General features: G+C 42.2%; 1 protein-coding gene across 1 annotated transcript in view; it reads right to left on the bottom strand.

Annotated features, from left to right (window-relative positions):
• Positions 1–1,092: 1,092 nt before the first annotated feature.
• DGKB (diacylglycerol kinase beta) overlaps positions 1,093–23,811 on the bottom strand; it is an 804,956-nt gene continuing 782,237 nt past the window's right edge. Inside the window, exon 26 of the mRNA XM_073629524.1 lies at positions 1,093–14,657. Coding sequence (XP_073485625.1) covers positions 14,550–14,657 — 108 coding nt within the window. The 3' untranslated portion in view covers positions 1,093–14,549. The remainder of the gene's footprint in view (positions 14,658–23,811) is intronic.

Raw genomic sequence — 23,811 nt, 5'->3', positions numbered from 1 at the left:
GGCTTCCATCTTATGTTGCATGGCTGCAGATAAGCTCTTTGATTTTATATTTCTGTGAGTTTGCATTTGGCTTGAATCATAATAAACCCATTGATGCTGCACTTTGCTGGCGCTCCTTTGTGTTCCTTTAAAGCCTGTGATGTGCCTTACAAATGTGCATTTCGCTCCATCCACTTGCTTTGGGACTCTAAAAGAAGCAGGATTTATTCCAATGAATGAGAAAGAAGAATATATTACCTGCCAAAGTTATGAGACCAGCCCCTAATTCCACAGGGTGCACACCGTAGGATGCTTTTTTGAATGGGATTTAAAACATAGGTCATGATGAGGAATAACATTGCCATGTCCACTGGAGAGCAAATAGCAATATCTGCTTTTCTCCTGTAAATTGGCCCCTGCAACACATGTCCAGTGGAAGGTATGAAAGCTACGACACCTAACGTGTGATACTTATCACTTATTTATATAAGTTATCCTTTAAGCAGAAGTGGAGTTTTAGAGGGAGGACCTTAGTAGCATGGCTTTGCTCTTTATGTGAGAAGTAAAGGAAAACAATTAAATAAATCACAAGACAATGGAATTATCCTTGAAAGTGCAGTATTTAATTTTTGATTGTAACAATAAAATAAGCAAAAAAACATACAAAGGTCACACTTTCAGGACATCTGAAACAATCAATGAGGCACTCCAATGAAGCTTTACGTCATATCTCTGATACCCCGACTTGGGGACAGCCTCTACTATTATAGCGGCTCGATATTACACTACAGTCTACCTGCAAGCTTCTCCAATGCCAGAATTCACTGATAAAATGCAGAAAGCAGAGAGCCACTAATATCAAAAGCAGTTCAATCTCTTTACCTTAACGTTCCAGCATTGCTTGTGGATTGTATTCATTTTAGAACCATTTTCCCACACATTGAAAGTGTAAATCCACCTTAGTAGGATTTAAAAAATAAACAATATATATATATATATATATATATATATATATATATATATATATATATATATATATATATATATATATATATATATATATACACTCTACAACTTTCACCAGTATTATGGTTTTTCTTATTTCCGTTCCCCTTTTCTATTCCAGATCGACTTCCCAACTTATCCTGTTTTTTTGCTTGTAAAATTCCTTCATGAGTTAGCACCACATGGGTTTCCTATAAGTGGTTATCCTTTGTTAATCATGTGACTACTCTTCTGTTTCCTTCCTCTACTGTAATTAAAAGCTTAAAGAAGACCTGTACTGTGGAAGAATGCCCATAAAGGCAAGCAGAAAACAAAGGGCCAGTCACCAGTACTGTCTGTGGTCCCCTTGCAGCTGATCTTTTCCCTATTACTGACTTACCATGCCTTATTCTGCACTATGTCTCTATGTTGAGGCACTCATCTTTGGTGGAGGAACAGGGATTTGTTCATGTCAGAGCTGCCCCATTGGTGACTGCTGGAGTAATACTCAAACACAACAGGAGAGGTAGAGGAAGAACAAATCTACAGAATGGATACAGCAGAAGCAGGGAGATCCTTGCACTGCATGTTCTCAGACGTAGCTTCCTCTCCAGCAAGGAGAACAGTGAGCAGAATATTTTTGACATTGCCAGATCACACTTCAAATCTGTCAGAGGCAGCAGTGCCTTAAATGATCCCATCCTGCAGATATACGGCTATAATTCTATAAAAATGTATCCTCATTTTGATTGCCTCTTAAACCCTCCTACTCCAACAATCTCTTATTCTGTTTTTATTTAAACTTGCTTTGCTTAAAGAAGAATACTATGTATATACCATACCTGTGGGATCCTTCTAGAACAGTGATGGCGAACCTTGCCAGATGTTTTGGAACTACATTTCCCATGATCCTCTTGCACTCTGCAGTGTAGTTAAGCATCATGGGAAATGTAGTTCCAAAACATCTGGAGTGCTAAGGTTCGCCATCACTGCTCTAGAAGCTGGAAATCACTGTAGTAGATACTGCTAATCCAGGAATCTCCACTGGCTTCTGGGTCCAGTGCCAAGTGGCTGTTCTGCTCCTCACTGAACACAAGAAGTTGGCTGCTCGGCACGGGCGCCATTGAGAGATCACTTTGCATTTTCTCAATTAATGCAAAGTATTTCCTGATTGCACAAGGTGGAAATACGGGGTGGTGACTTCACATTCTCCACCTCGTCCAATCAGAGAATGCTTTAATAAAATGCAAAGCATACTCTGAATGGCACCCATGCCCAGTGGCCAAGGTCCTGTGTTCACAATGCAGAAAGGCAACTGCTCAGCACGGGACCTGGAAGCTAGTGGGGATCACTAGAGTAGCATTATCTACTGAAGTGATTTCCATCTTCTACTGGGATCCCACAGTCATGGTGTATGCATAGCTAAATTGGTTCATGCTGGACCAATGTAACTGTTTAAATATATCTATACCCAGAATTCTTCTTTGAAGAGTGCCTAGGCTGGTGTTTTTGAATAGCTGCCATTAAAGCTTGGTATCATTAGTAATAACTTCCATATTTTTATGTAACCTGATTTCACTGCCCAGATAATGCCTAACATTTCAAAAAGGTGAAGTTACAATCAACTCAATACTAATATTTGAATTTCGTTTAGGAACTGGTGAAGCCAATACTATGTTCTCTAGAGACTTCGGTGGTGAGATTTTCTTGTAGTAAATTGTACCTTCGTCCCACTACAAGCATAATAAAGTTGCCACTCTCTAATAAGTGGATTCCCCAATTCATTTTTATTCTTGACGCTCCCATTGGGGGGGGGGAGAAGTGCCAGTTGGCCTTGTACTATCCACAGTATTTGGATGGAACTAGGAGATCTTGTGGGGGGTATCCCACCACTTCTAGCCTATGAAAGATAAGGAAAGAAACCATCTTGTGATTTGGCTTTCCAGTGACCATAAAAAAAAATCATCTATTAGTTTTGGGTAGCGTTGAACTAGACTGTAGAGAACAAATGTCCTAAAATGAATACCACAACACCTTCTACTTATAAAGGTATTAACCTATTGCGTACCTTTTTTTTTTTAATAAATACGAAATTTGCAGTTAAGCCGCTGAAGAGACACCACACTAGCACAGTTAATAAACATATTGAGTTAACCACTTCCAATGTAACTAGTGCTCTTTTTCTGCATCATGTTTGTTATCAAGTACATATACAATTGTGACAAAAGACAACTGTTTTCTAAAGCATTGATATGTTGCATAAATAAAAAAAAAAAAAAAAAATACACATAAACATTATGCACATACATATTAAGATATACATTATAAATTGTAATATTACAACAAGCGGAATTTCATTTCTGGTAGAAGAACACATCAAAGAATAGGTAAAAAGATTAGCTTGTTCGTCCCAATGCTTTGTGTTAGTTTCATGTGCTTTGTAAACATTTACAGAACTTTAAAAAGTGCAAAATGTTACTTGTGGGTTTTGCAGTGTTAAAGACAAAATCCACAGTCTCATTTTAGCAAGTGGCTGCAAGACACCAAAATATGTATAATCTATAATACTCTTCATATATTTTTATATGTTCCAAAATAAACCGAACGCATATAGATCTTTGGATTAAGGCAGAAAAATTGAATTTCTGATGTTCCCGTGTAAAGAAGTATTTACGCATGTAGTGCTTTCAAAGGGGATTGTGAAATGCTTTCAAATAATTTTAGTTTCATAAATTGCATTGACTAAAGCTCCAGTGATTAAGGCATTTCGCTGTCAAATTTTCCTTTGAATCAGTACCATGCAGATCATTAAGTAGAAACAAGTCACATTTGATCCCCGAAATGCAGGCAACACCTGTGACAAACGGCAGATAGGTAGAGATTCACAAAAAAAATAAGTTTACTCCTCAGCAAATTGTTGATTTGTGCTCAGAACTGGTTTTATTGGAGAGGTATTTATTTACAACTATCAACCAGGATGATAGACTTTTTCTACTCACCATAAAATTTTTCATTGAATTTATTGAGGGACACAGACTAATTTATTAGATCTGTAGGTTTATATGGCCACCAGCAGACGAGGGATGATCAGTCCAACTAAAAAAACCAAGGGGTCATCACTATCTAGAGCAGCCTCTCTCAACCTTTTTAACACTTATGCCCCGTACACACGATCGGACTTTCCAACAATAAAACTGTGGATTTTTGTTCGAAGGATGTTGGCTCCAACTTACATAGTTACATAGTTAGTAAGGTTGAATAAAGACACCAGTCCATCCTGAGTGAGTGTGGGTGCGTGTCTACAATTATTCCTACTTATTTAAGGTACCCATATAGTGCCGTCAATTTATGCAGCAGCGCTCCACACTTACATTGGTCCCTACCCTCAAGGAGCCCACAATCCAAGGTCCCCAACTCACATTCATATACTAGGGCCAATTTTGGACAGAATCCAATTAACCTACCAGCATGTCTTTGGAGAGTGGGAGGAAACCGGAATACCCGGAAGAAACCCACGCAGGCACAGGGAGAACATGCAAACTCCAGGCAGGTAGTGTTGTGGTTGGGATTCGAATCAGCGACCCTTTTTACTGCTAGGCGAGGTGCTACCCACTACACCACTGTGCCACCCACCACTTGTCTTGCATACACACGATCACACACACGTTGGCCAACAATTACGAACGTGGGAACGTGGTGACGTAAAAGACATGCGACGAGCCGAGAAGAAGGAAGTTCAATAGCCAGTGCTGCTCCTTCTGCGTGATTCCGAGCATCGTGAACTTTTGTGCGTCGGACTTGTGTACACACGATCGGAAATTCCGGCAACAAAGTTTTATTGACGGAAAATTTGAGAAATGTCCGCTGAAGCATACACACTGTCGGACTTTCAGCCAACAAGCTCACATCCAACATTTGTTGTCGGAAAATCCGATCGTGTGTACGGGGCATTAGGCTGGGTTCACATATACAGTATGCAAATTGGATGCATGTTTTTCCGCATGCAATTTATGACAGGAGAGTGTGACCGGCTCTCAATGGAGCTGGTTCATACAGCTCCGGGGCAGCAGCAGTCCGCATTTGGAAAGGGTCCTGTGTGTCTACTAGTCCAATTCAGGTGTGAATTTAGGCAAAAATTCAGACCTGATTCACACCTAAATTGGTGAACAGGGACGCACCTGACCCCATGCTGTGAGCCGTGGCCGCAGCATGTGCGAATGAAGCCTTTGAAACCCTTTTGGGTCCTAGGGATCCCCTGCTTATAATCACTATACTATATGTGCAACACACAGTAAATTAGCATGATGGTGGAAAGAGTGCTCCTGCATTTGTGGTCATTGTGAAAACTTCCCTCTTACAGATAGCTAAAAAAGATCATTGGTTACTTATAGGAGAGGCAGAAATTACTCATTGCTTCATGAACCCCTAGCAACCTCTGGAGGAACCCTAGTCGAGAAACCCTTGCTTTGTAGAAACTATTCTCAACCAGGTTTCCTCCAGAAGTTGATAGGGGTTACTTTAGCTGTGGTTGATTGCCCTCCCATTTTATGATGCCTGGATAGTTCCAGGACAACGCCATTTGGCAAAGCCAGAAATAGGATTCCAATTATCTTTTTTACTGTTTGCAAAGGCAGAATTCTGACAACCATAAGGCATCATTCTTCCTACTGTTTACCAATGTAAGGGAAAATTTCCCATTGACCTCCCATTATTTGGTTATTGGGATGACTATCCTGCAGATGGTTAAAAGGATCATTGATGTCAGTGGTTACTTATACAAGAGGCAGAAATTGCTCATTGCTCCAGGAACCCCTAGCAGCGCCTGGAGGAACCCTAGGGTTCCACTGAACCCTGGTTGAGAAAGGCTGATCTAGAGGCTCAGTTACTAGCAAGATGCACAAAGAGAAACAAAACTTCCAATGAAGGCAGCAGGCTGAACAAAAACCAGAGAGGCAGAAGTTGTATTCTCCAATGAGCTCAGAGAAAAAAAAAAACTTCATGGTGAGTACAAAAATTCTATCTTTTCTATTGTTTACTGAGGGACAATGCTTAATTTATTAGACATGTGGGACATCCACAAGATGTACCCACGAGGGGTGGGCAGAAAACACCAACAGAGAACTACAAAAAGCTATAAAAACTCAAGAGAAAAAGTCTCAAACCAAGGAGCTTGGTGAGAGGCGCCCATCCCACATGGACACTAGGAAAAAAGTGAGCTTCCTAGCAGAGGTGGAATTTATTCACTAGGTGGTACTGGCCCCTTAGGTTGTTTTTTTTTTTTTTTTTTCACCTAGTGCCCTCCTCCTGAAGAGGGCAATAGAAACCCGCACTTCTAATAAATGAGAATGTGTCCCAAAATGAATGATAGGGGCAGTAATATTTGCTCATGAAGCAAACTTGAGACAGCTTAACGAAGATAGTGTAGTAAATGTGCAGAGCAACGCAAAGGAAAATTATCTTTCATGGAACTGACACCAGGAAAATAAAACTGGGTTGTGATGGGTTACTAAAATTTGCAAATCAACTTTGTTTTTGTACCACTTTATTAAACCAATAATATCTGCATGGAGAGGCTTTCAAACTTTTACTGAAAAATTGTATGGAAGTTGAAGTAAATGTCTGTATCTTTGCTATACAGCTGGCCAACAGACAGGGATCAGAAAGAAAATTCCAAAGGACTAATGGAAAGGGCCCTGGGACCAGTGGGAAGAGACCTGGGACTAGTGGGAGGGGACCCGGGACAAGTGTCAAGGACCCAAGGACCAGTGGCACGGGCACCAGTACAGGGTCAGGGGGGACGTTCATGGTTTCTTTCACCGGGGCCCTGAAGGTTCTAATTACACCTCTGGTGTGCATCAAGGAATGTACAGTACATTGTACAAAGTGGAGCATTATGCAGTATAATGTACAGCCCTGTTTACAGAGGGGAATGGTGTGCTGTATAATATACAGTACAGTGTACAGATTGGAGTGGTGTGCTGTAAAGGATATAAACTACCGTGTATAATGTGGAGTTTTGTGCAATGAGCAATATATTGTACAGTATAGTACATAGATTAGAATGTTGTGCCGTAAGAAATCTATAGCACAATGTACAGAGTGGAGTGCAGTACAATGTTCAGCACAGTGTGCGGTGTGGCTTGATATGAACTATATAATATACAGGACAGTATACAGAGAAGGGACTTTAGAATTCTTTAAACCCGGTATGTATGTCTGTGAAACAATATTTTACAATGAAAGATGTATTAAATGCATGAACACATGAAGGAAATGAGGTATGCATACAAGGTTGCTCGAATTTTGTTCTCTATGAGAGAATGCTGAGGTTGGTGATGTTGCTCCCCTGAATTAAGAGGAACCGGTGGAGAAAGTACGAACATCTACGAACAGTCGAACACCCATTGTGGGATCCCAATGAAGCTACTCCTTACTGAGCTAGAAGTAGGCCACAGGCCATATTTCATTACAATGTCCCAACAGGCCAGCTCTAGCGTGCTGACACTCCATCCCACAGATTGTGAAGCTTTCTACCACCCTCCAACTTAGGTTGCAGACCAGTAGGGCTTTTCTGGGGATCCTCCAACCAAAGACCAACCCTTCTGGCAGCAGAATCTACTGGATTAATAAAATAAGTAGAGGACATTTTATTCAGGAACAGACCTAGAAATGTCTTGGCCGGACAGATACTGAAGATGAAGATGGGCAGGGCACAAGTCAAAGATAACAGAGATGTTTGTTCCTAAACGACTAGTACTGACAGATGTGGTCATCGTACAAACACATTTTCCATTTCATTCATCTATAAACTTAGTAACCCCATGCAAGGGGCAGTTATCCACAACCCAAATCATCACCAAATATAATGGCACCTATAGTCATACAGCAATGGTTTTTTTTTTCAGAATTTGGTCCTTGGTTCCATAATGAATGTATTCACTTTTATTCTAAAGAGTGCTGTCAGTTCGAGTTAGCAATCATATAAGTACATCAAGCAATGTCAATAAATGTTCCAAAAAAAAAAAAAAGAAAAAGACACTGCCTATGGCAGGACATTCATACAACTGCAAATAACTGATCCTTGACAAGAACAATGCATTTCAGCATGCTAAATATATACACCATAATCAAACTCAAAGTGCAGCATTTTCCCACTGAATTGAATCAGTTTTGTTCTATATTTCATCTTTAAAAATACTGACGCAGTCTGTTCAGTATTGGCAAAAAAAAAATAAAAAAAGTAGTCGTGTAAAAAATGCATGCAACAAGCTTAGGTTTGCCTTGACACAATACTTGAATGTTTTTTGTCAGGCTCTATATAACTATAGCTAGATGCCTTCTTTTTTTTCTTCTGAGCTTTGGCAGTTTTATGGCTTGAGGCCAACACAAATATCTCCCAACCAAATGTTTTTTTGGCAGTTACAATATCTGGACCCAAAAGAAATAAGGCAGACTAGCTGTGGCTTTTCCCGAGTAGTAGGGGGAAGATTGAGGATGCAGGCTAAATGTCCATATTTGATTTTTTAAGATGTGGTGGAGGGAGGGAAAATCCAAAAAAGTTAAATATTTAAAAGGAAAGTATGGGAATTAAAAAAAAAACAGACACACACACTCACCTGGGTGGATGCAGCATCGGTCCGATGCTGTATCTGCCCGCAGCTGCCTCTAAGTCCGAGAACAGAGCAATCAAAAAACGCTAATCGCTCAGTTCTCGGTTATCAGTGAGCAGAGAGCAGGTGACTGTCAGTCACTGGCTCTTTGTTCTGCCCATCCAACGTTTATTGGAGTACAAGACTTTGCAGGAGGCGAGAGAGACTAGCTCAGACTCTCACAGTCACTGGCTCTTTGTTCTGCCCCTCCAGTGTTAACTGGAGCGCCAGACTGTCCAGGGGATGGGAGCGACTGACTCAGACTCTCATTGATGTGCTGAGAGGCTGAGCCAGCTGCTGGTCCAGGCATCTGGATGGATCATGACATAAAAGTTGGGATCGATCCAGAGCCCGGACCCAATGAGTGATGTCAGATTTTAGCCCGCTGTCAGCTGAAGATGGGTCACAGGAGTGCAGAACAAAGTGTACCCTGTGACCCACAGAAGTATGGCCAAAAGAGCTTTGGCCCCACTTCTCCTTTAGAGTAATTTATAAAAATACAAGAAGGATTTGGTGACTTTGAGATCAGTTGTCCTCTAAATGTGTTGGCCTAAATTTTAAACTTCTGATAGCAGAAAGACACCTGTTTCCTTTCTCCTATTATCATATTAGTAAGATTTCTTGCTTACAGGCTTCTTGTCCCACCCTGAAATACAGGTTGTCCCCAGAACTGGAACAAAGAAGAACTCAGGAAATCTCTTTATTTAGACCACAGGCAAGAACATAAGCCTAAGCCTCTATTTACACCTAGGAGTTTTGTCACACGATTCCCGAAGCGGGACAACGTTCAAGATGAAGAATCCCATTATTCTCAAGTGTTGTGTTGTGTAGTTTGTCGCCTGTCGAGTGAAGCTCGTCCTTTAAAGGAAGTGCCTGAAAAACATTTCAAAAACACGTTTACACGTGTTTTTCAGGGGATCACACTTAAAAAACCTATGGTGCCAAAAGTACGTCAATCTGCTCCTGTACTATACGTTGTAGATAAAAATGCCTCTAAATTGCCTGACTATGCTCACGCCAAAGTGTATATGAGGGCTTACAGACTTTCAAACCTTTCCCCACTCAAAACAGAGGTGTAACAGCTGTATTTTAATCTGTTAGTTATTAAGTTTGGTACTTTGTTTCCTCCTCCTTCCCTCAATCTGTTAACCCATAAAGCCCAACTCCATCCAAAACCCCCGTATGTGGACACAGATGGCAAGGAAATCCTGCCCAAGGTTCTAAACCTTCCTCTCTCTATTGCTACCCAATTGCCCCTTTTGGAGGAAATTTTATTTTACTTCCTATTCTGCCTGACAGCAAAGTGAGAAGATTTACCCCAACTTTTTGGTCTGTCTGATACCTGTTAAATGCAAGATAAGAATTAAAGAAGAACTTTTATTACTTTTTCCCTGTTCTGTTCCCCATAGGACAAAGAACATGTAGTACTTTGTGCCATGTTGCTAACCATTAACCATAGCTGGTCAGCCTGGGTGCCCCCCTTTCCCCCCTGCGGCCATTCAAAAACATAGCTAGGAAGGGGGCATCCACTTTATAATGGCCGCTTGTCTCGCCTCTGAGCACCTTTCCAATACAAGCAACACCAAGAGGAATGCAGCAGGAGAGGGAGTATGTCAGCCTTCATTGCATTCTTGATGATGGAGGGGTGCAGGCTGTCCGACATCCACAGAAGGCTACAGAAAGTTTATAGGGATGACACCATTGACAAGAGTCACCAATGAAAAGACATTGCTCTTGTCAATAGTGTCATCTCCATAAACATTCTGTAGCCCTCTGTGGATGTTGGAGAGTCGGCACCCTTCCTTTGTCAAGAACCTAATGACAGCATGTTGCTTCTGTTTGGAATCCATTATTTACCTACAACGAAAAAGAAGAAGAGTTAATATAGAGGAAGAGCTACTCTACCAACGTGTGAAATTTGAATGACCTATGCAAATTAAAAAAAAGTTATGCCCACTGTTGCATTACTTTCAATAGTAGAAGAGGCCACAGTGCCAACCTTACCCTTCCTGAACCCTATTAACTACTGGGATCATTGCATGTCCTGGTTTCTACACCACAGCGCCAAAGACACTCTCTATAAACACGTTAAAATTAGCCTCCATTGTTCCCCAATACTGCTTTGCATAAAAAACATCTGCATAAAATATCTTTTTTATTGGTCCCCAAATCCAGCAGTATCCTACCCAGCAACACTGCAGAAGTACATTTATGTAAGTTTATTTAATGCATCAGGCGTGTAATCTCAGCACTTGGCAAGGTAATCAAAACTGCTGTAAATTTTTTTTTCCCAGCCGTGAATTTCATTCAGTGCCCTTGATTAATTATGCATTAACCCATTACTCTGAAGCCTTAGCCAGTAAATCTTTGGCGGGAAACAGTTTGTTACACCAGCGGTTTGAATGGATCAGATTGGATATTTGTGCGCTTGTATAGATTCACACAAATTATTCATGAATCATTTTCTTTCATGGAGGGCATATAGATAAATAAACAAAAAGCACAATTTATAATTTACAATAATAATATTAATACTGTCATTGTCACATAATATGTTCATGTCAAGTACATCTTTCAAATGGCAAAGATATTTAGGCCCATTACACTGGAAAAATAAATCGTAAATAAATGTTTTCTTCATGTGTGCCCTAGTCAATGAATCAACAGAACTGTACAGCCAAGACTGGGCTCTTGTTCTAAAACTAGCAGCGCTGTCAATAAGCTACAGCTAAAAGGAGTTATGGAGACAGAATATATAAGGGAAGTATTGAAAGCAACGTAAAAGTGGGCATAACTTTTTTATTAACTTACATAGGTTGTACAAATTTCACATGTTGGTAGAGTAATGCCCCGTACACATGACTTTCCAACAACAAAACTGTGGAATTTTGTTAGAAGGTTGTTGGCTCTAACTTGTCTTGCATACACATGGTCACACAAATGTTGGGCAACAATAACGAGCGTAATGACATACAAGACATATGGCGAGCCGATAAAAAGGAAGTTCAATAGTCATGTGATATCTCCATTACGAAAGCTAGTTTTACAAGACTGAGCGCTTCCGGCTCGTACTTGATTCCGGTCATGCGTGAACTTTTGGGCGACGGACTTGTGTACACACAATCGGAAATTACGACAACAAAAATTTGTCAGCGGAAAATCTGAGAACCTGCTGGCCAACATTTGTTGGCGGAAAGTCCGCCAACAAATGTTTGATGGAACAAACACACAGTCGGACTTTCAGCCAACAAGCTCACATCCAACATTTCCCGGCGGAAAAATCTGATCGTGTGTACGCGGCATAATGCCCCGTACACACAGTCGGACATTGATCGGACATTCCGACAACAAAATCCTAGGATTTTTTCCGACGGATGTTGGCTCAAACTTGTCTTGCATACACACGGTCACACAAAGTTGTCGGAAAATCCGATCATTCTGAACGTGGTGACACAAAAAACACAAACGTCGGGACTATAAACGGGGCAGTAGCCAATAGCTTTAATTTCTTTATTTATTCTGAGCATGCGTGGCACTTTGTGCGTCAGATTTGTGTACACACGATTGGAAATTCCGACAATGGATTTTGTTGTCGGAAAATTTTATAGCAAGCTCTCAAACTTTGTGTGTCGGAAAATCCGATGGAAAATGTGTGATGGAGCCTACACACGGTCGGAATTTCTGACAACAAGGTCCTATCACACATTTTCAGTCGGAAAATCCGACCGTGTGTACGGGGCATAACTCTTCCTCTATAGTAACTTTTCTTTTTTATTCATTGCAGGCAAATAATGGATTCCAAGCAGAAGCAACGTGCCATCACCGAGTTCTTGATGAAGGAGCGGTGCAGGCTTTCCGACATCCTCAGAAGGCTACAGAGTGTTTATGGAGATGACACCATTGATGAGCAATGTCTTGTCATTGGTGGCTCTTGTCAATAGTGTCGTTTCCATAAACCATCTGTAGCCTTCTGTGGATGTCAGAAAGCCTACATTTCTCCTTCGTCAAGAACTTAATGCACATTGCCTATGCTTGGAAACCATTATTTACATGCAATGAAAAAGAAGAAGGCCAAGGTGTTTTTTTTTTTCATAACCTTTCATTTTCAGTTCAGAGTTAAGCATTTGAAATCCCTTGAAAAAGATGTTAGGATCTCATTCTCATGGGATTTCGTGCATACAGCTCCTCTGGGCAGCATAATGATGCCATCTAAGCCTCCTAGGATCATTAAAAGCCAGGCCAAATTAAATATTTGGGCTTTTTTGCAAAAATGTCATTAAAAAATGTTGTAAAATTTCTATTTTGCAGTGGCTTTTTTAAGACATTTGTATTGATTGGTGAGTGTTGTAAGGAAAGCCAACTTGTGCAATCGCAGTAGCTAACCGTCCATATTCACTTCGCTCTCACACAAAAGTGCATGCCTAATTTGGAATCCCAGCCAACCCTTTAGATGTGGTGTCATTTTGTAAGGCTGAAATGTAAAATAGAAAGCTGGTAGTCATTGCAATACATACAAATGAGAGGCAAATGTTCACTGAAAAATGTATAGCTTTTACAGATCAATCTTATTAGTAGAAGCTTTTTTTTTACACCTAAAGCACATGTGTCAAACACAAGACCCGAATCCGGCCTTCCAGGCCATTTCTGAGGCCCTCTCCTGCAGCTGTGGCACCCCCTCACCTCCGCCCCCCCCCCCCATCTTGTCTCAGCAGAGAGGAGGAAAAAACTCCTTTGCAAGATCCTACACCCCCCTTGTCTCCACCTCCCCTGGTCTCAGCATTTAACAGACTCTGGCACTTGACTCCAGCCCTTCCCTGGTCTTCCTCCAGACCCTGCACCTTCTGCTCCCCAGGTTCACCCCCCCAGTTTCTTCCCAGCAGCAGCACAAGGTAAGGGGGGTGCACTGCGATGAAAGGGGGAGGGGGGTGGAGGACTCTTGACTTCCGTTGGTGGTAGGCTTTTGACATCTGTGGTAAGGGTGGGGTGCTCTGGACATCTAGTCCTACCGATACAACCAGCCCTTTAAGGCCAACCATAATGCTGATGCGACCCACAATGAAATTGAGTTTTACACCCCAGACCTAAAAGTATGCTGGGGATGCTCTTCTCAATCCTTGAAATAAATAATGGCAGTATTTTCCTGACTTCAGTCAGAATCAAAAGGAATGTTTTCCTTCTTAGTGCTTGGTTTCTAGCCTCCCCCCCCCCCCCATATTATTATAATTAGTATTCAGAATTTATATAGCGCCAACAGTTTGCTCAGTGCTTTACAAAATTAAGGACAGTACAGTTACAACACAATTTAATACATAAGGGCCCTACTCATCATGAGAGCTTACAATCTCTTTGGCTAATTAATGGAGCATAGGTCATACCTGTAAAAGGCATATATTTATTGGTTTATTAAAATGTTTTATTTTCCCCGGAAAGTATAGTTTCTAATCAGAAGACATTTTTGTTTTAAAGACAATGTTCCAACTTCTTTTTTTTTTTTTTTATCAGCGACAGCTTAAAAATATGTATTATTTATTTTCACTCGTGCTTCTGCTAAAATCTGCACCAGAGCACAAGAGTGGAGAAAATTCATGTTGTAACATATCTCAATGAAAGATCCTCTATAAACTATACAGGGTTGCACTTGCACCACGTCTAGGGTGCACCGTGGATTGGTACGATTTAGCATTCAAATGTGTTACTGATTAAAATGCATGCAGATTCATAGGCTGTCATGTTGTTATATATAAATTAACACTGACCGCACATGCTTAACAACTTAAAAATATTACAATAAATAAAATTATAATTTACCGGTAAAAAAAAAAAAAAAAAAAAAAAAATTAAAATTAATCCCATTATTCAAAGTACTAGTATTTAAGAAGCCCACGGACATAGGTCAAGATACTGTTGTCTTCCCTGTGTACAGATTTTAGCAAATATTCATTCTTTGCTCCTGTTCATTGTTCCTTTGATGAAAGAGGTGAAGAGGCTGTTCCTCGGGGGAGGTCCCATCAGCATGGGGGCTTGGTTTTTGTGAGTGATCTTGATCTGGAAAAGTAATAAAAAGAGTAGTAGAGTCATTAATGATATTTTAAAAGTGTATCTAAAGCAAAAACATTTTTTTTTTATGTTAGCACTGGGAATGGTTAGAGCCCCTGTCCTATCTGCAGCTCAACCATTGCAGCTCTGGCCCCATTTTTGCATTATAGAACCACCTGAGTTTCCAGAATTCTGGGCCTTTGTGGATATTAAAGCCTAACTCCAAGTTTACTTTCACTTTAAATAGTTTGGGCTAAGCTGGTCCAAACAAACTATTTCCTTTACTAATTGATGCGGCCGCTGTCAGCGCTGTATGAACAGTATGTAGAATCAGCTACACACAATGTACAGCACCGTTTTCCAGTAATGTTGCGGGAACTTCTTGTCTGTCGCCAGGAACAAAATCAAGTCCGACTACATGCTTCTGAGTGCTTATCAAAGAATACAAGGCTTCCTCGGATTGGTCAAGGTGGAGGTCGTGACATCATCCGCCCCCCTCTCCCCCTTGGCCAATCAGAAGAAGCCTTGTATCCATTCATAAAAATACAGGTGGAATCAGTCTTTTGGACCAATTGACCATAATGTGAGTATGGAGTACCTTATCAAGGTCACATGCTTCTTTTCTAACCCCAACCATCACTGAATGCTATATCTTACTGATATTTACTATTTTTTAGATATCTTGTACATACATCAACTCCCGAGTAAGCGAGCAGAGCGAAACGCGTAAATTCTAATTAAGTTACTCCACTTACCTGTTATGACCTCTATGATCAACTCATTTAAAGTCCCATGGGCTAACCTTCTCTTTGTGGTTAAAAAAAAAAAAAGGCTTCCTATGAATGCATGAAAACCACGCAGCCCAAATTGAGTTAAAGTCATTGTAAAGCTTTATTTTTTTTTGCATAAATATAACAAACATGTTGTACTTACCTGCTTTGTGCAGTGGTTTTTCACAGAGTGGCTCAGATCCTCCTCTACTCGAGTCCCCCGCCGGAGCTGCTGGCTCCTCCCTCCTGTCGGGTGCCCCCACAGCAAGCAGCTTGCTATGGGGGCACCCGAGCCGCTGCTCTGCGTGTCCATTCACACACAGAGCCATGGTACAGTCACGCCCCCTCCATCTCCTGACTGGCTCACTGGCTGTGATTGACAGCAGCGGGAGCCAATGGCGCCCACTGCTGCCAATAGCCAATCAGGAGTGCAAGTCCCTGGAGAGGCAAGGCTCTCATGGACATTTTTGGATTGAGAGGGGGCTTAGGTAAGTATTAGGGGGAGCTGAGAGAGGGACTACTGCACACAGAAGGTTTTTTACCTTTAGACACTTTGCTTATTGGCATCTGTCTACATGCCCTACAGCGATGTCTGCATGGCAATTCTCAAGGTACATTTCCTAATGGTATCAGTAGTGGACTATGCCTGCTTAATGTGTTTTAAAATGGCTAGGTGTAATCAACTTTGGATTTTAAAATGTATATAAAAACATTGACTGTGCCAGTAGAGCAGTGGGCGATGTCTGTAGAGCAGGTGACGATGTGAGTAGGGTAGAGATTGGTGTCAGTAGGGCAGTGGATGGTATTATTTTTATTTACATTGGGGGGCTTTGGTGAAATATTAGGAGCGGGGCCAGGACAAGGGGTGGGCAGGAGGGGGCGACTGCCCTAGGCACTGTGGTATCACTGGGGGGGGCACCGCAAGGAGATTGGGGGTGGGGATTTGTGTTTGGAGGGTGAATTGGGGGGACAGCAGGGGGGTAAGAATTATGTTAGGTGGGGAAATGGGGGGTGCTAGGAGTGGTAATTTGGGGGGGTTGTGTTTGGAGGAGGAATGGGGAAGAGGATTTGTGCTAGTGGGGATGATTGGTGGGTATTTGTGCTAGGAGGGGAAAATTGGGGGGAGGATTTGTGATGGGGGGGGGATTGGGGAGCTTTGAAGTGGGGAGGGGGATTTGTGTTCGGAGGGGGAATTTGAGGGGTAGAGGACTTGTTCTAGGAGGGGTGATTTTTTGGGGGGATTTGGGGAGAGAGAGGATTTGAACTAGGGGGAAAAAGTTTCTGCTGGGAGGGGGAATTCGTACTGGGATAAGGGGGTAAAAATTCAGATTAGTGCTCAGTTTTTCTGGGGGGAGGGGATTTTTGCTGCACTGGACAATGAATGAATGGGAAGTGCTCGGAGTGCTCTGTCCTGTTCATTCACAAATTGAAGTTATGAATGGACACAGGAGGGATCGGTACTGATGACCCACTGTGTTCATTCAGAAAAGGAAGGGTCCAGTAAATGACATATTTACTGGCCCCTTCTCCTGCTATACATCCTGAAACATCTCCTGCAGCAGCCGGCAGGAGAGGAGGGAAGCTGGCAATGCTTCAGGGGGGTCAAAGGAAGAGGTCCATAAGCCAATCATCAAGAAGCAGACCCATGTGCACGAAGTGAGATGAATGGCAGCCTCAGCTCGGACTCCAGGCAGGCCATACCCCCAACATGTTTTGCTCTGCCCCTTGGAGCTTAATCATGGGGAAATGCTGCAGGGGGGGTACACGGGAGGTGGAAAATACCCGAACAAAGACCTTCATAGCAGGATCACCAGGGATTATTGTCAGGTCTGGGCTCAGCACATCCGTCTCTTAGCTGGCCGCTCAGCTGTTGGCTAATTGCCAGCTCCTATCTCTCTCCACAGTTACTCAGCTGTTGATGATCCTGCTTGTCAGTCCTGCCTACTTAAGCCGTCCAGTCCAGAGGAGCTCTGCCTTCGCCTTGGTCACATCACAAGAAACTCTCCTGCATTCCTGTTTAAAGACTGGCTTTGCTGACATCCCTTCTGGCTACAGATCCTGCTTGCTGTTCCACTACGTTGATCCCTGACTCCTGGCTTGGCTGACTATCCGTTCCGGTTACTGAACTTTGACTATGTTTTGACTACGTTTGTTCTTTTTACTTTTATTTATAAAACAAGTGTGATTTAACTGTACTTCTGTCTCGGTCTGATTTCATGGTTTCTGACAATTATTTAAATAAAAGCAGCAGATTTTAAAGGCTTGAAACAACTTTTTGAAATAACATTACCATATTAAAGCTTATTCCAGATTTTAGTGATTGGGTTTACATACATATTCAAATAAGTTGACTTGAGTTACTTTATATACTATCTAATGGACACGTACCCAACCTAGAAAGGTTAGCCCTCCTCAAAGGCCACCAAAAATGTCTCATCAGCTAATGAGGCAGTAATAAGATCACTTGCGTGAAAGCCAATTGTACAGATTAGGACAATGACACGAGCTTTGATTTACTTTCCCGTAAACTACCTTAAATTATACGCGCTCCAAAAAGATTAGGTCGACAACGTTTCCTAATTCAAAATTAAAGAAGGAAGACATTTTATGAGCGTCTACTTAGCTCAGAGCTAATTGAAAGTGATTATCAAACTGGCATTTTCCCTGTGACTTTAAGATCCATGGTTTGCACCATAATCGATGTCCCTAATCACGTAATAAAAAGGTTACGCGTTGCCGATGGGCTGGAGAGGCGATAACGTTATTCAAAAGTATTAGGAGACATTTTTCTTGATGAAACTACAAGTAATCCATGATCCGTCATTTATTAAATATCAGTTGTCAGAGGTATCGTGGCCGCTGTGGAAAAGGCTCTTCTCGGGGACGAGATGCCACTTCGTTAGAGGCTGCAAAATATATTTCTTTTTAAAGTGCATAGCTGACATTTGCAATGTAAAAATGGATATCTTTTTTTTTTTTTCTGTGCCATATATTAGCCGTATTGAATAAGAAAGTATGTCATGCATAGGGTAATCATTAAAACAGAAAATGGAGCTTTCATCTCTTTTTTTTTGGAATGTGTCATTCTCTTGAAAAGATATTGGAATAAAAGGATCACCAGTCGCTACTGACTTCAACTTTAAAGGATAAAATGTACTTTTACCGCACATTAGCTCTTTTAATATATGCAGGGATATCAGGCAACTTTGCGAATATAACCCCTTACCGCCTTTTTTTCCTCCAATGCTTTTAGAGCTCAGGCCCAGGCTAGTGAAAGTATTGCATTGTTTACATTAAGCAAGTCTGCAGTCTGCAATGATCTGTAGGGGAGTGTACAGGGCAACCCATGCTCAGACCAGGACTGAGGGCTACACTGAAAGCACCTGTTTAACAGGGACGTGCAGTCAGGGGAGGCAGGTGAGGCAGAGCCTCACCAGCCATGAACATAAAAAAAAAAAACCTAAAAAAAAAACAAAGAAAAAAGATTGAGCTTTGAGGAATTGGCGACCTGGGGTCACAGAGATCTACCCCACCACTGGTCATAATTCGGGGCTCCTACGACCTATGGTTCCAGAGATATGGGGCTCCTTGCACAGCCCGTCAGAAGCTACATACAGTGCGGTCAGTTTAAATACAAGCTTTTTTCCAACGGATGTTGGCTCAAACTTGTCTTGCATACACACGGTCACACACATCTTGTCGGAAATTCCGAATGTCAAGAACGCGGTGACGTACAACACGTACAACGAGCCGAGAAAAATGAAGTCCAATAGCCAGCGCGGCTCTTCTGCTTGATTCCGAGCATGCGTAGAACTTTGTGCGTCGGAATTGTGTATACACGATTGAAATTTACGACAAAGGATTTTGTTGTCGGAAAATTTGAGATCCAGATCTCAAATTTTGTTTGTTGGCAATTCCGGCGGAAAATATCCAATGGAGCCTACACACAGTCGGAATTTCCGACAACAAACTCCCATCGAACATTTCCCGTCGGAAAATCCGACCGTGTGTACGGGGCATGAGAGGATGAGCTCACAGTGCCTCTCCTCACATCTTGTTAGAAACACTGAGCTCAATGGACAGCTTGGAGTCTTGGACCAATGGTAAAGTACCATTGGCCCAAGCTGTCCAATAAAAATGCTGCAGTGGAGGCACGCCTCTCACTGCAGTGTCATAGAAGGGGGAATGTGTCTAAAAGACAAATGCTCCCTTCCTGCCCAGCCCTCTTAACCAGAAGGAAAAAGCATTTACCCCACAATCCCATGTTTTTCTCACACAGTTAAGAGGGAGAATGAGAATCTGTTGTTGAAAAGGTACTGTTTTAATCAAGCTAAATAAAATATTTTTTGTATCTATATGCTATAACATAATAATTTATTATTTATCTATTTACTGTGAAATTACTGGTTGGAAGTTATAACTTCAAACTTCAGTAATTTGTCCGTTAAGCCACTTGCTTGAGTACAGATTTTGGAAATATAGTAAATTAAATTTCATTTGCTACCCAGGCCAATTCTGACACTTCTCTCCTCCATGTAAAAATGATAATTTTTGTTGCTATTAATTTACTCAGAACCCCCCAAACATTATATATATAGATTTTTATTTTTTTTTTAGCAGACACCCTAGAGAATAAAATGGTGGTCGTTGCAACTTTTTATGTCACACAGTATTTGCGCAGCAATTTTTTTTTTTTTTAAAGAAACTGTTTTTTTAAAAGAAAAGTTAGCCCGATTTTTTTGTATAATGTGAAACACGATGTTACGCCGAGTAAATGGATACCTAACATGTCACGCTTTAAAATTGCGCACACTCGTGAAATGGCGCCAAACTTCAGTACTTAAAAATCTCCATAGGTGACGCTGTAAATTTTTCTTACAGGTCACATGTTTAGAGTTACAGAGGAGGTCTAGTGATAGAATTATTGCTCTTGCTCTAAAGATCGCGGCGTATATAACCTGTGTGTATCTGGCTCTGATACTAGCCAGTGCCTCACCAGCCACTCACCTCACCAAACGTCCCTGCTGTTTAATACCCCTCTCGTTCAAAGAAGGACCAGTGGTGGAACCTTGTCTGTTAGGGGGGTTCGATTGAACACCCAAATATTTACCTGTTCGACAGTGGCCGAACGTCATGTACATTAGCGGTATTACTACCACAATTATACAGGAAAGCTTTCTGCTATTAAAGTGGATCTAAAGGCAGAAGATGCATTCTATGCATTGAGATAAAAAGCTTCTGTGTGCAGCAGCCCCCCTCAGCCCCCCTCAGCCCCCCTCAGCCCCGTGTCCGAATGGACACACAGAGCAGCGGCTCAGCTTGGGTGCCCCCATAGCAAGCTGCTTGATGTGGGGGGCACTGACGAGGGACCCGAGAAGAAGAGCATCTGGACTGCTCTGTGCAAAAACACTACACAAAGCAGGTAAAGATAACATGTTTATTACTTTTAAACCAAAAAAAAAAAGGATTTTAGCATCACTTTAACCACTTCAGCCCCAGAAGGATTTACCCCCTTAATGACCAGGCCATTTTTTGAGATACAGCACTGCATTACTTTAACTGACAACTGCGCGGTCGTGCGGCGTTGTACCCAAACAAAATTGACGTCCTTCTTTCCCCACAAATAGAGCTTTCTTTTGGTGGTATTTGATCACCTCTGCGGTGTTTATCTTTTTGCGCTATAAACAAAAAAAGGCTTCCCCGCTGGCCAATCGAAGCGCCCACGAAAGCTAGTGCACGAATCGTCGTACCGGTACGGCGATTAGCGCAGCCGAGCCACTATGCCACAGTACATCTGCGGCGGGTGGTCGGCAAGTGTTTAAAGTTTGTTAAAGGGGTTGTAAAGGTTCATTTAAAAAAAAATAGCAACCATGTTATACTTAACTCCTCTGTGCAAGGGTTTTGCACAGAGTGGCCCCCGATCCTCCTCCTCTTGGGCCCCCCAGCGGCGCTCCAGGCTCCTCCTCTTCTCGAGTGCCCACACGGAGAGACGCTTTTCATGGGGGCACTCTCGCGGGCGCACTCCTGAGTTCTGGTGCTGCGTCCATTGACAAAGACAGATCGGAATGATTGGGTTCAGATAAGTAAAAGGGGAGCTCTGGGGGACAGAAGGTTTTTCACCTTAATGCATAGGTGAAAGCGGTAGCGGCGGAGGCGATCGGATCCTCTCCCTGGCTTGGTATGGGGACGAGTGAGGGGAAGATGGCCCCCACCCGTCTCCATACCGCAACGTCAAAATGTCACTTCTGCCTGTAGCTCTTAAAGAGACTTTTTTTTTTATGACATTTAATTTTTTTTTTTTTTTTTTTATTGCATTTTAGTGTAAATATGAGATCTGAGATCTTTTTGACCCCCAGATCTCACATTTAAGAGGTCCTGTCATGCTTTTTTTCTATTACAAGGGATGTTTATATTCCTTGTAATAGGAATAAAAGTGACACTTTTTTTTTTTTTTTTACAAGAACAGTGTAAAAATAAAAAGTAAAATAAATAAGAAATTTTTTTTTTTTTAAACGCACCCGTCCCACCGAGCTTGCATGCAGAAGCGAACACATACGTGAGCAGTCCACGCATATGAAAACGGTGTTCAAACCACACATGTGAGGTATCACCGCGATCGGTAGAGCAAGAGCAATAATTCTAGCCCTAGAACTCCTCTGTAACTCAAAACATGCAACCTGTAGAGTTTTTTAAACGTTGCCTATGGAGATATTTAAGGGTAAACGCTTGTGGCCATTCCACGAGCGGGCACAATTTTGAAGCGTGACATGTTGGGTATCAATCTACTCGGCGTAACATTATCTTTCACAATATAAAAAAAATTGGGCTAACTTTACTGTTGTCTTATTTTTTAGTTCAGAAAAGTGTATTGTTTCCAAAAAAAAAGCGCTTGTAAGACTGCTGCGCAAATACGGTGTACGGTGTATATACATATATATATATATATACATATATATATATATATATATATATATATATATATATATATATATATAATGTTTGGGGGTTCTAAATAATTTTCTAGCAAAAAACAAATGTTTTTAACAGCAAATCTCAGAAAGAGGCTCAGTCCTTAACCAGTTGCCGACCGCCTCACAACGATATACGTCGGCAGAATGGCACGGGCAGGCAGAATCATGTACCTGTATGTGATCTGCCTCCTGCGGGCGGGGGGTCCGATCGGACCCCCCCGGTGCCTGAGGCGGTCGGCGTTTGTTCCCCGGCGAGCAGATGTGAGGGAGAGGCCATCCATTCGTGGCCCCCCTCCCGATTGCTCCCAGCCAATAGAATCATTCCTCTGCTGCTGTATAGTAAACAGCAGCAGAGGAAGTGATGTCATCTCTCCTCGGCTCGGTATTTTCCGTTCCGGCACCAAGGAGAGAAGACATCCGCGTGAGTGCACAACACACACACAGTAGAACATGCCAGGCACACAATACACCCCCCATCACCCCTCCGATCACCCCCCCCCCCCCGTCACAATGACACCAAGCAGTTTTTTTTTTTTTTCTGATTACTGCATTGGTGTCAGTTTGTGACAGTTAGTGTGTTAGGGCAGTTAGTGTTAGCCCCTTTAGGTCTAGGGTACCCCCCTAACCCCTCCTAATAAAGTTTTAACCCCTTGATCACCCCCCCCCTGTCGCCAGTGTCACTAAGCGATCGTTTTTCTGATCGCTGTATTAGTGTCACTGATGACGCTAGTTAGGGAGGTAAATATATAGGTTCAGCATTTTATAGCGTCAGGGACCCCCATATGCTACCTAATAAATGTTTTAACCCCTTGATTGACCCCTAGTTAAAGTGGTGTTCCACCCTAAAAAAGAAAGTCATGATTGTGCCTAAAAAAAATAAAAAAAAACATTTATATATATATTTTTTTACTTACCTCTAAATGCCTGTTGCTAGGTGGTCCCTCGTAGTCTGCCTCTTCCAGTGCCTGGGCTGGTGACATCACTTCCCCCTCGGCACAGGAAGGGCTCAGCTCTGCTCCTTCCCTCCTGTCAATCATCTGGAACCCATTACAGGTCCCAGGTGACTGAGCGGCCAATCACGGCGCACGGCGCCGCTCGCGCATGCGCAGTGGGTGCCCGGCTGTGAAGCCACAGTCCGGCGCCCACAGTTGCAATGCCGTTGCCACTGAACGGAGGGGGAGACAAGCAGGGCTTCGATCCCCCGCATCGCTGGACCCTGGGACAGGTAAGTGTCCAATTAAAAGTCAGCAGCTGCAGTATTTGTAGCTGCTGACTTTTAATTTTTTTTTTTTTTTGACTGGCCCTCCTCTTTAACCCTTTCACCAGTGATCACCGTATAACTGTTACGGGTGACGCTGGTTAGTTAGTTTATTTTTTATAGTATCAGGGCACCCGCCGTTTATTACCGAATAAAGGTTTAGC

This window comes from Aquarana catesbeiana, linkage group LG05 (assembly GCF_042186555.1).
Source record: "Aquarana catesbeiana isolate 2022-GZ linkage group LG05, ASM4218655v1, whole genome shotgun sequence".
Taxonomy (NCBI): domain Eukaryota; kingdom Metazoa; phylum Chordata; class Amphibia; order Anura; family Ranidae; genus Aquarana; species Aquarana catesbeiana.
The sequence above is the reverse complement of the archived record's forward strand: the minus strand, read 5'-3'. Positions and strand labels throughout refer to the sequence as shown.